The following is a 12,562-nucleotide window of genomic DNA, read 5'->3' as shown; positions in this document are numbered from 1 at the left end:
TCAGTTGCGAAATTTTCAATTGACCCCCAGCCTCAACAGCCTTGTGGAGGAGAGTTCGAGATTTCCACTACCCTTTGTGTGAAGAAGTGCTTTCTGATTTCACTCCTGAATGGCCTAGCTCTAATTTTAAGTGTCCCCTCAATTTAACCCTTTAAGCCCTGTATCACTGGTGAATCTATAGTGTATGCTTTCCAAGGCCAATATATCTTTCCTGTGGTGCGGTGCCCAGAACTGAACGCAGTACTCCAGATGGGATGTGACCAAGGCTCTGTATGACTAAAGCATAACTCCCTCCCCTTTGTATTCCAGCTTTTCACAACCTCAGGATGTCCCAAAGCGCTTTACAGCCAATGAAGTACTTTTGAAGTGTAGTCACTGTTGTAATGTAGGAAACGTGGCAGCCAATTTACCCACAGCAAGATCCCACAAACAGCAATGTGATAACAACCAGTTAACGTATTTTTAATGGTATTATCTAAGGGATAAATGTTAGCCAGGACACCAGGAGAACTTTTCTTCGAATAGTCCCATGGAATCTTCTACGTCCACTTGAACAGGCAGACAGGGCCTCGGTTTAGTTTATCATCCCGAAATACAGCGCCTCCGACAGTGCAGCACTCCCTCCCCAGATTACGTGCTCAATTCCTCTCGTGGGACTTGAACCCATGACCTTCTGGCTCAGAGGTGACAGTGTCATCAACTGAGCCAAGCTGGCATTTAAAGGATAGAGGGAGAGAGCAATGGAAATGGAATCAGAGCAGACAGCTCCCATGTGGAGCTAGTACCGACACTGGTACAATGGGACAAATGGCCTCCTCTTGTCGGGAGATTTTTAGGTTTCTATACGATTCCATGGTTAACTATAAATAATGAGACAACATGACAAACAAAAAATCAAGGAATATTGTAAGTTGTCAGGCAGGAGGGGAGGGAGATGGCATCACTGACTTAGAGCTCGGTGTAAGAACATTTCATGGTTTTGTAGAAAGGGTTGTTGAAAACCCCCCGACTGGTCCCTGACAGGAGAAGGAACCAAAGGCAACAAGTTAAAGGCATCTAAAACGAACTGCACTGTGTCAAACAACATCAAAAAGAAACCAAACTTCCTCTCTTCCACCCCCTAGTATAGACATCAAGTGTGGAAAGGAACTTCCCCAACAGCCAGTCAAAATGCTCAGGAAGCCAGTTGTTCCCGAAACTTCTCTTAATACAACTGCATCACCCCTGTGAGAAACATTCTCTGGTTTAACAGTTTTATGAAAATAACCCCAACTTATTAGAATTTCCCTTTCCATATAATCATCTGAATGGCAGCTCCTCCATCTATGCTTACTTGGGATTGCTCTCCATGACTAGATTCTTCCGGGCCTGCTTTCCTTTGAACCCCCAGGAGATGCACAATTCTCTAAAAATAAACAAACTTCCCCTCCCCCCCCCTCTCACCACATAGCCACTTCCTCCCCATGGCAAGCCTTAACTTGTGACCCAAATAAGGTTCCTTCAGGCCAGCACCTCAAGTCATGTGATACGCATGGCTGAAGACGACCCTTCAGCCCTTTCCATTTGATATCTTTTGCCCCACTCCGTCTCACCTCCTGCACTCCCCCCTAACTACAGTAACCTTTGGTTGTTACCTCCTCATCAGGGTCATTAAGATTCCTCCCTGAATGTTCAAACCCTTCTCTTTATCAGTAAAACTTCCCCCTCGTCACAGGAGGTTGATATCTGAGGTTATTTTTGTCCGGTAAGGGTATTAAGGGTTACGGAACCAAGGCAGGTAAATGGAGTTGAGGTACAGATCAGCCATGATCTAATTGAATGGCGGAACAGGCTCGAGGGGCTGAGTGGCCTCTTTCTGTTCCTACGTTCGATGGGAGGCAGCCCACCCCCGACCTTCACTGACGCTGCTCTGACTCCGGTTGACAGGGGGTGTAAACCAGCACAGCTCCTCTTCCCTCCCTCCCTCCATTCCCCCCCCCTTCCCCGCTTCACCCCTCACCGTAAAAAAATACAGTCTCTGATTTCCCTCTATCACCTCATCACTGCCTGACTCATCTCGACTGACGCCTGAGGATCGAGGCGCCATTCGGTGTCTCCAAGGCAACACACTCACATCTTCAGTCTCAGTTTCATGCCGTAGAAATTTACGGAGTTTAGAGAAAAAGGAGAAGTGATGATTGGCGTCAACAGATTGGTGTCTTAAGTAAGGAGTCGCACTGCTCTGAAAAGTAAAGACATCCTCCGGTTTGGAGGACAGATGGCGGATATAAATCACTGGCTGCTCCAACTGCTGTGTAGACTTTGGGATATTTAACAGGGTAAGGGTTAAACCTCAATGTGCATATTCAACACAATGAGTACTGGGGGGAAGGAACGATAAGTGCAGATACGCAAAACCGGACAGAGTTGAACAGTACAGAGAGGCAACAGGATGCCAGTACGGTACAATATGCAAATTCACTTTAAAACTACCCCAAGTATTTAATTTATGTTATTTGGTTAACCGTTCTTTAAAAAAAATCACAGTTTTAACTGACTTTTAGCAGAAAACTAGTTTTTTTTTAAAAGTCACTAACTCCATTCATTTGAAACACGAATCCCTCAGTCTGGAGCCGCCTCAGCTGAAGCTCTGGAGGGAGAGTCACTGCAGTTTTACTCACCACTTGCAGTCTGAGAGGAGCTCGACACTGACGTCTGCCCCATTTTCGTCCTGCTTAAACAGGAGCCCTTTTATCCTCTTTTGCATGAAGTCAATAAATCGTCAAAACAGTCTCAGACACTCTACAGCCACATCTCCACCACCAGTCAGGACTCCACGAGTTCATTTCACTTTCTTTTCCGCAGGGAGGTTTTCGAAGCTCACTCACTCACTCACACACACAAACACACACACACACTGATTGAAAACTTTCTCAGCTCTCTCTCTCCCGAGCACCCAGCCCTTTTGCTTCAGACTCCAGCCCCGTCTGTTCCTGTTGAGCTAAAATGCTTGTCATTCCTTTATGCAGATTAACTCGGAGGGGTCAGAGGGCATGGGGAGGGAGTCCCAAGCTGGTACAGCGTTACTGGAAAGCAAATCCCTTCTGTGGATTTGTATCCCTCTTGTGTTCCACAAGGGAAATAATCGTGAAGGGAGGGATAGGAAAAAAAATGTATTGAGAAAAAAAAGTGTTTCTGCAGCTCTCGACTTCAAAAACAATTTTTTAAAAAAGTTAGATTTTCAATAAAAGGAAAGGTAGAATAATTTCAAATCTGGAAGGTGCAACTTTTTGGGCTGGGTGCTTTTTGGGTGGGAGACGGGGGAGGGAATAAATTCAGTAGAGCTCTTTGCACAAGGTAACTGAACATCGTCATCAGTCAGCTTGAGGGCCAAAGGAGAGGGACACAATGGGTCCCACAACCTTTTTCAAAACAAATGTCTCTATTCCCCTTCTTTGAAGCATTTAAAAAGGGATCGTTAAACCCTTATTTTCACCGCTTTTTTCTCCTCACCCTGTGAGGTTTGCTGAGCCACTCATTGCTCAACCGAGGGGCCTGGGCCCAAATTGCCTGCCATTCCTGCCCTGAGTCAGGGGCCGAGAGGTTCGGCCCAGGATCAGCCCGTGCCTGAATGGATTGGCCCAAGGCACACCCAATATTGGGCCTTGGACCTCATCATCATCGAGCCGGCGAACAGCGGACACCTAATGGGCGTCCCCTAGGCAGCTCGCTGACAGAGAGGAATGGAGGTCCAGGCGGCTGAGGTGCCATCGGCGGCCCTCAGGTAAAGAGGTTGGGAAGGAGGGAGGAGGCGGGTGTGACCGGGAGGGTAGGCGATCGGGGAGGGAGGGGGGGGGGTAGCAGTGGGCGGTGTTTGGGAAGGGCAGAAGTCAGGATCCGGGGGGCAGGGAGGTTTAAGTTGTGCCGAACAGTAGGGGGGTGGGTGCGGCAGGAAGCGGTGGGCAGCGATCGGGGAGGGCTAAAGTCAGGATCGGTGGGGGGGGGGGAATGGGTTCGCGGTGCCGATCGGTGTTGGGGGGGGGGGGTAGCAGTAGCCGCGGCAGCAGCCCACCTGCTTTGAATGTGGGGTCACGAGGAGAAATATTTGTTGGTTGCAGCCTAACAGGACAAACCAATCTTGCAGTGGGGGCCTCGAGCAGGCATTAGGCCTCTTTCAGGTACGGGCATTACACGCCGATTTTTTGGCATTTACCAATATGGCAGGTGGCGCATTTCCAGCCCATAACGAGCGTGTTTTTCCTGCCCACCATTTTGGAGGCATAGGAAGCCGTTTCGCGATCCAAAAACAGGTGAATGTCGACGCCAGGACGTCAGAACGTACAAAACAGCTGCCCGGTGATGATTTCCCTCCCCCTCCGCCGTGAGAATGTGCCTGACCTCTACTCGCCACTAAAGTACGGCAGCCATGTTGAGGGTCCCCTTCCATTCCCACTCCCCGCACCCTCCACCCTGGTCACCTGTATTCATGTATTCATTAAATGCATCAGTTCACACAAGGGTCGAACTAGGCTAGGTGTTAGGCCGTCCTTCTACTCCCAGAGAACAATAGGCCGTTGGAACAAGTAGCTGGATTGTGCGATCATGGAATTAACGTCGATTATGGAACAGTTCCTGCAGATTGGAGGGTGGCAAATGTAAACCCACTATTTAAAAAAGGAGGGAGAGAGAAAACAGGAAACTACAGACCTGTTAGCCTAACATCAGTAGCAGGGAAAATGCTAGAGTCTATTATAAAGGATGTGATAACAGGACACTTAGAAAATATCAACGGGATTAGACAAAGTCAACATGGATTTATGAAAGGGAAATCATGTTTGACAAACCTACTGGAGTTTTTTGAAGTTGTAACTGGTAGAATAGATAAGGGAGAACCAGTGGATGTGGTTTATTTGGATTTTCAGAAGGCCTTTGATAAAGTCCCACCTAAGAGGTTAGTGTGCAAAATTAAAGCACATGGGATTGGTGGTAATATACTGGCATGGTTTGAAAATTGGTTAACAGACAGGAAACAGAGTAGGAATAAATGGGTCTTTTCCGGGTGGCAGGCAGTGACTAAGGGGGTACCGCAGGGATCAGTGCTTGGGCCCCAGCTATTCACAATATATATCAATGATTTGGATGAGGGAACCAAATGTAATATTTCCAAGTTTGCTAACGACACAAAACTAGGTGGGATTGTGAGTTGTGAGGAGGATGCAAAGGGAATATTACATTTGGTTCCCTCATCCAAATCATTGATATATATTGTGAATAGCTGGGGCTCAAGTACTGATCCCTGCGGTACCCCACTAGTCACTGCCTGCCACCCGGAAAAGACCCATTTATTCCTACTCTCTGTTTCCTGTCTGTTAACCAATTTTCAATCCATGCCAGTATATTACCACCAATCCCATGTGCTTTAATTTTGCACACTAACCTCTTATGTGGGACTTTATCGAGGCGATTTAGACAAGTTGAGTGAGTGGGCAAATACATGGCAGATGCAGTATAATGTAGATAAATGTGAAGTTATCCACTTCGGAAGGAAAAACAGAAAGGCAGAGTATTATTTAAATGGTGATAGATTGGGGAATGTTGATGTACAAAAGGGACCTGGGTGTCCTTGTACACCAGTCACTGAAAGCAAACATGCAGGTGCACCAAGCAGTTAGGAAGGCAAATGGTATGTTGGCCTTCATTGCAGGGCCTTGGTGAGACCACACCTGGAATATTGTGTGCAGTTTTGGTCTCCTTATCTGAGGAAGGATGTCCTTGCCATGGAGGGAATGCAACGAAGGTTTACCAGACTGATTCCTGGGATGGCAGGACTGACGTTTGAGGAGAGATTGGGTTGATTAGGTCTATATTCACTAGAGTTTAGAAGAATGAGAGGTGATCTCATCGAAACATATAAAATTCTAACAGGACTAGACAGACTAAATGCAGGGAGGATGTTTCCGATGGCTGGGGAGTCCAGAACCAGGGGTCACAGTCTCACGATATGGGGTATGCCATTTAGAACCGAGACGAGGAGAAATTTCTTCACTCAGAGGGTGGTGAACCTGTGGAATTCTCTACCACAGAAGGCAGTGGAGACCAAGTCATTAGATGTATTCAAGAAGGAGATAGATATATTTCCTAATGCTAAAGGGATCAAGGGATATGAGGAAAAAGTGGGAACAGGGTACTGAGTTAGACGATCAGCCATGATCATTTTGAATGGCGGAGCAGGCCCGAAGGGCCGAATGGCCTACTCTTGCTCCTATTTTCTATGTGTCTAAGAAAGGATATACTTGCCATAGAGGGAGTGCAGTGAAGGTTCACCAGACGGACTCCTGGGATGGCAGGACTATCGTATGAGGAGAGATTGGGTCGACTCTGCCTGTATTTACTCGAGTTTAGAAGAATGAGAGGGGATCTCATTGAAACATATAAATTTGTGACAGGGCTAGACAGACTGGATGCAGGGAGGATGTTTCCCCTGGTTGTGGGGGGGGGGGGGTCCAGAACGAGGGGTCACAGTCTCACGATACGGGGTAGGACATTTAGGACTGAGATGAGGAGAAATTTCTTCACTCAGAGGGTGGTGAACCAGTGGAATTCTCTACCACAGAAGGCAGTGGAGGCCAAGTCACTGAATATATTTAAGAAGGAGCTAGATAAATTTCTAGACACAAAAGGCATCAAGGGGTATGGGGAGAGAGCAGGAATATGGTATTGAGATAGAGGATCAGCCATGATCATATTGAATGGCGGAGCAGGCTCGAAGGGCCAAATGGCCTACTCCTGCTCCTATTTTCTATGTTGAGTGCTGATTCGCTGTACACGTTCAAAAGAGAGCTGGACTGATTCCTGACTAGAGCAGAGATCACATCAGACATGAGATTGGTGCTGAGCAAAGTAACTCACGGTCAACGTGATCTTCTGGTGAGGGGGAGGTTGGAGAGGAATTTTCCAGATTTTTTTGTCCTAATTGGCTTTGGGTTTTAATCTGTTTTCTCACCTCTCCCGGGAGATTACATGGCTCCGGGCGGGTAGGGAGTGTCTGCATTGTGATGCATGAGGCATCACTGTTAATTGTATCCATGTGATTTATATCAGTGTTAATTGTATTCAGGTGGTGCATATCAATTGGGAACTCTCTCGCATCCATTTATAAGAGAGCTGATCTAGGGTGTGGTTGGTGTAGTGTGGAGCTCTGTGAATAGAGGCTTGGAAGCAACTGAAGACCAGGCTCCAGTATTCTATCCTTCACCACCGGGCTATCCAGTTTGTAACAATCACAACTGTATGGAAAAGGCTGGATGGAGGCCAGAGGTCTGGACTAATAATCCAGAGTCATGAGTTCAAATCCTGCCACGGCAGCTGGGGAATTTAAATTCAATTAATGAAATAAAAATCTGGAATAAAAAGCTAGTATCAGTAATGGTGGCCATGAAACTACCGGATTGTCGTAAAAACCCATCTGGTTCACTAATGTCCTTTAGGGGAGGAAACCTGCTGTCCTTACCCGGTCTGGCCGATATATGACTCCAGACCCACAGCAATGTGGTTGATTCTTAATCGCCCTCTGAAATGGCCTAGCAAGCCACTCAGTTGTACAATCTCGCTACGCACGGACTGCAGCGGTTCAAGAAGGCGGCTCACCACCACCTTCTCAAGGGCAATTAGGGATGGGCAATAAATGCCGGCCTTGCCAGCGACGCCCACATCCCCTGAACGAATAAAATAAAAAGGAACAGCTGGTCTTTTCCTGTCCAGAATTTTCATCTGTTGGTAAATATAATCATACACACAACAAAAGGATCATAGCATCTCAGGAATTTTGAGTTTTAACCATGCTTTCAGGCAGCTCGATCAATGAAAAACCATTCCTCAAAAACGTAGCAACCAGTAAGGGAAGGGAAGGAGGATATACAGGAGGTCAGAGTCGGAATAGGATAGGCTGCAGGCTGGCCTGGTGAGCTGGAAGAGGTCGCAGAGATCACAGAATCGTACAGCACAGAAGGTGGCCATTCGGTCCATCGTGCCTGTGTCAGCTCTTTGAAAGTGCTATCCAATTAGTTCCACTCCCACCGCTCTTTCCCCATAGCCCTGTTAATTTTTTCCTTTTCAAGTATTTATCCAATTCCCCTTTTGAAAGTTATTACTGAATCTGCTTCCACCGCCCTTTCAGACAGTGCATTCCAGATCATAACAACTCGCTGAGTATAAATATTTCTCACCATCTCCCCTCTAGTTCTTTTGCTAATTATTTTAAATCTGTGTCCTCTGGTTATTGACCCTCCTACCAATGGAAACAGTCTCTCCCCATCCACCGTTTCAAAACCCTTGATAATTTTGAACACCTCCATTGAATCTCCCCTTATCCTTCTGTGCTCCAAGGAGAACAACCCCAGCTTCTCCAGTCTCTCCATGTAACTGAAGTCTCACATACCCGGTACCATTCTAGTAAATCTCCTCTGCACTCAGTCTGAGGCCTTCACATCCTTCCTGAAATGTGATGGCCAAATTGGACCCAAGACTCCAGCTGAGGCCTAACCAGTGATTTGTAAAGGTTTAGCATAAGTTCCTTGCTTTTGTACTTTAAGCTGCTATTTATAAAGACAAGGATCCCATGCGCTTTTTTAAAAAAAACAGCCTCATTGACTTGTCATTGCCACCTTCAAAGATTTGTGTATGTGAACCCCCAGGTCTCTCTTTAAAATTGTACCATTTAGTTTATTTTGTCTCTCCTCATTCTTCCTTCCAAAATGCATCACATAACACTTGTCTGCATTAAATTTCATCTCCTATGTACAAGCCCACCGCAAAGCCAATTTGCAGTAAAATAGCACAAAGAATTTCCAGTCCAAAAGGGTGGCAGACGGCTGGTTCTGAGGAGTGTAGGCAGTCACAGATTGAGAGTTGAACATGACAGTAATCAGTAAAGCCAGTAAACATATTTAATTAATCCAGATTAAAATGGTAATGCAAAACATTTCTCACAAAGGGCCACACATCACTTGCCATCGACTGTAATCTTACAAACCAGCTGTTTGGTTTTATATGCCTGGAATTAATCTCAATTACAGAAAAGAAAGAGCTCAAACAGTCTGAAGGACTCTGATGCACCTTCCCCCATTGCGAAAGCCAATGAATTGGAGGCAGGACGGGATTTACAGCAAATATAGTCCATTTACTCGACAAACAGACTCTATTTAAACAGAGTCTCTACGAACTACTGCAAACAGAACTCATGTTCGAAACTACAGCAAAGTCTCCCGATAAAAGCAGGATTATTTCTCCAACAAAATGCAGTGAGTGGAGGGTCGTTACATAATACAAATTACATGCGTAAAATCAATCCCAGTCACTTACAGCAGTGCAGTCTCCAGGCGTGATTGACGGGGGAATTATCCAATCATTTCCATTCTGGCTGGGACCTGTGGTGGTATCAGTATATGCAGCCCAAAAGCAGATTAAAGTGTTAAGGTCATCACGAGGAAGGATCTCAGTGCTGGGGAATGGAACACCTCATTATGAGCATTGCCAGCTCAGGTGCAGCAAAGCTCCCTCTACATCACCCAGACAATGTCTCACCCCCAGACTCAGTGGAACACTCATAATGCCCTGGTGTGATTTTTCTCCCCCTCCTATTTACTACACCAGCCATCCTTGTGGCCTCTCTGATTGAGATTAGGGCTGGTTTTGTGCTGTGGATCAATACCCACTAGAAGCTGGGCTGATACGGCCCGAAGTCAATTCGGAAAAAGCACATACAAGCAACAGGCAGGTGAAACTTTTATCCCCGCAGTTTGGGTGGATTTAAACCCTGGTGGTGAAAATCAGGTACCTAACCCATTTCTACCAGTTCTTAATTTTAACATTACTGTGCCGCACAGTGTGAGGGAGCTGGATTAACACCAGTAGAGATACAGTCATTAACACAGGGCGCTGTGGGGGAGGGATTAATGAGTTATGGCGTGAGGGAGCTGGATTAACATCAGCAGAGATACAGTCAGTGCAGGGTGCCATTTGGCCTGGAAATTTTTGCTGTTTTGTCAGGACAACTAAGAAAACAGCAATGGCAATCAGGCACAGTCTCCTGCAGGAGGTCCTGCAGTGGGAGGCTGCCGTGGATTGGCGAAAGAAAATTGGCAATATATTCTTCGGGGAAAGGGGTGGGAAGTGTAAAGAAGTACAAAAATATATTTTGAAAAAGAATATACGGGAGTATTATGACAGCTGACGATTGGCATGTTTTGCAAACACCATCCTTGGTGGTGTTTAAACACCACTGACATAGAATCAGTGTACAGTAACAACAACAAAAAATGCTACGTGCAACATTACATCTTCTTGCTATTTCCTGATCAACACTCCAACGTTTTCGAGAGGAATTCCTGCTCCAAGGGCTAGCTGGTTCCCAGTGTTTCTGCACGGGTCTCACTCTCTCTCCCCCTCTTTCTTTGTCTGTCTAACCCCCCCACCCACCCCAGCTGTGTCAGTCTCGACATTTCTGATCACAGCTCACAGTTGCACATATTTTGAAGGGAGCAGGAAATTCCTGAATGACTGAGTTACTCAAAAACAGGAGTTATGAAAACAAACAGGTTCACAGAAATCTCAACTTGAAACAGGAAGCTAAATTCTGACTCTGGAGGTCAAAAAGAGAATATTGGATGCCTGGGAATAACGAAGGCCCGAAGCTCTGGAATTCCCTCCCTGAACCTCTCTGCATCTCTACCTTTTGCTCTTCCTTTAAGATGCTCCTTAAAACCTATCTCTTTGATCAAGCTTTTGGTCACCTGTCCTAATATCTCTTTATGTGGCTTGGTGTCAAATTTTGTTTGATCATCGCTCCTGTCTTGTGCCTTGGGATGTTTTACTACATTAAAAGGTGCTATATAAATGCAAGTTGTTGCTGGGAGTGAGTTACAGACTGGAATCTAATCAAGGGGTTCAGATGGTTTATATATAGAATAATGGATACCTGGGAGGGAGTTACAGACTGGAATCTAATTGAGGGGTTCAGGGGGTTTATATATAGAATAACAGATACCCGGGAGTGAGTTACAGGCTGGAATCTAATCGAGGGGTTCAGGGGGTTTATATATAGAATAACAGATACCCAGGAGTGAGTTACAGGAAGTATGGATGACACTAGAAAAGATGAAATGATACTTGACCTTTCTGCCACACACTCCCCAGCATCCAGCAGAGAACTGGAATTGGCGGAGGCGATAAATGGGACACTAACAGTGAGGCCTCTTGTCGCAGGTGGTGTGCGGGTCAGCGAAACGGGCAGGTGAAGGGAGGGCACCGAGAGTGTTCATATCGAAGAAACAGAAATCACTCCAGTGTGGAGCACTGGAAGTAATGTGTGTACCGCTTTAAAAAAAGTCAGTAACAACAATTAGGTAATTAGCATAGAGACCAAATGGGACAGAGCATGCTTTCAAAGATGTCAATACATGGGCCTCCAGAGAGCTAGGATTTCCCATTATGAAATGGAATAAAACTCCTGGTACTCAAGTCCTGACTCACTGCTTACTCATCGCATCAATGCAGCCCTGAACTCTGATTACAAAGTCTTTTTAGCAGCATTATCGTCCAAACAACTGATCACATAACCACTGTAATCACCCAAAGTCTGACACATTCGAAGCACAGTGCGCACTCACACTGAAAGGCTGGTTAGCAATCTTTGTGCTATTGAACTGAAGGGATATTCTTCCAGCTTTGGGCATCCGGTGACAGCACATACACAGTCAAGGCCAAGTTAAATCATGTGTTAGATAGAGAATAAAGCTCACTCTACACTGTCCCATCAAACACTCCCAGGCAGGTACAGCACGGGTTAGATACAGAGTAAAGCTCCCTCTACACTGTCCCATCAAACACTCCCAGGGCAGGTACAGGGTTAGATACAGAGTAAAGCTCCTTCTACACTGTCCCATCAAACACTCCCAGGGCAGGTACAGCACGGGTTAGATACAGAGTAAAGCTCCCTCTACACTGTCCCATCAAACACTCCCAGGGCAGGTACAGCACGGGTTAGATACAGAGTAAAGCTCCCTCTACACTGTCCCATCAAACACTCCCAGGGCAGGTACAGCACGGGTTAGATACAGAGTAAAGCTCCCTCTACACTGTCCCATCAAACACTCCCAGGGCAGGTACAGCACGGGTTAGATACAGAGTAAAGCTCCCTCTGCACTGTCCGATCAAACACTCCCAGGGCAGTACTGAGGGAGTGCTGCACTATTCGAGGTGCCATCTTTTGGATGTAACATTAAACCAAGGCCCCATCTGCCCTCTCAGGTGAACATAAAAGATCCCATGGGTCTATTTCGAAGAAGAGCAGGAGAATTCTCCCCAGTGTCCTGGCCAATATTTATCCCTCAACCAACATCATGACAACAGTTGATCTGGTCATTTATCTCATTGATGTTTGTGGGATCTTGCTGTGCGCAGATCGGCTGCCACGTTTCCTACATTACAACAGTGACTACACTTCAAAAGTACTTAATTGGCTGTAAAGTGCTTTGGGGCGTCCTGAGATTGTGAAAGGCACTTTAGAAATACAAGTTTTTCTTTC

General features: G+C 46.1%; 1 protein-coding gene across 2 annotated transcripts in view; it reads right to left on the bottom strand.

Moving 5' to 3' along the window:
• Nucleotides 1-2,992, bottom strand: part of phactr2 (phosphatase and actin regulator 2) — a 108,806-nt gene extending 105,814 nt beyond the window's left edge. For both annotated transcript variants that reach the window (XM_067988529.1, XM_067988530.1), the window contains exon 1: nucleotides 2,661-2,992. In XM_067988529.1, the coding sequence (XP_067844630.1) occupies nucleotides 2,661-2,703 (43 nt within the window). In that variant the 5' untranslated portion in view covers nucleotides 2,704-2,992. The remainder of the gene's footprint in view (nucleotides 1-2,660) is intronic.
• Between the last annotated feature and the right edge of the window lie 9,570 nt (nucleotides 2,993-12,562).

Source organism: Heptranchias perlo, chromosome 8 (genome assembly GCF_035084215.1).
Source record: "Heptranchias perlo isolate sHepPer1 chromosome 8, sHepPer1.hap1, whole genome shotgun sequence".
Lineage (NCBI taxonomy): Eukaryota > Metazoa > Chordata > Chondrichthyes > Hexanchiformes > Hexanchidae > Heptranchias > Heptranchias perlo.
The sequence above is the reverse complement of the archived record's forward strand: the minus strand, read 5'-3'. Positions and strand labels throughout refer to the sequence as shown.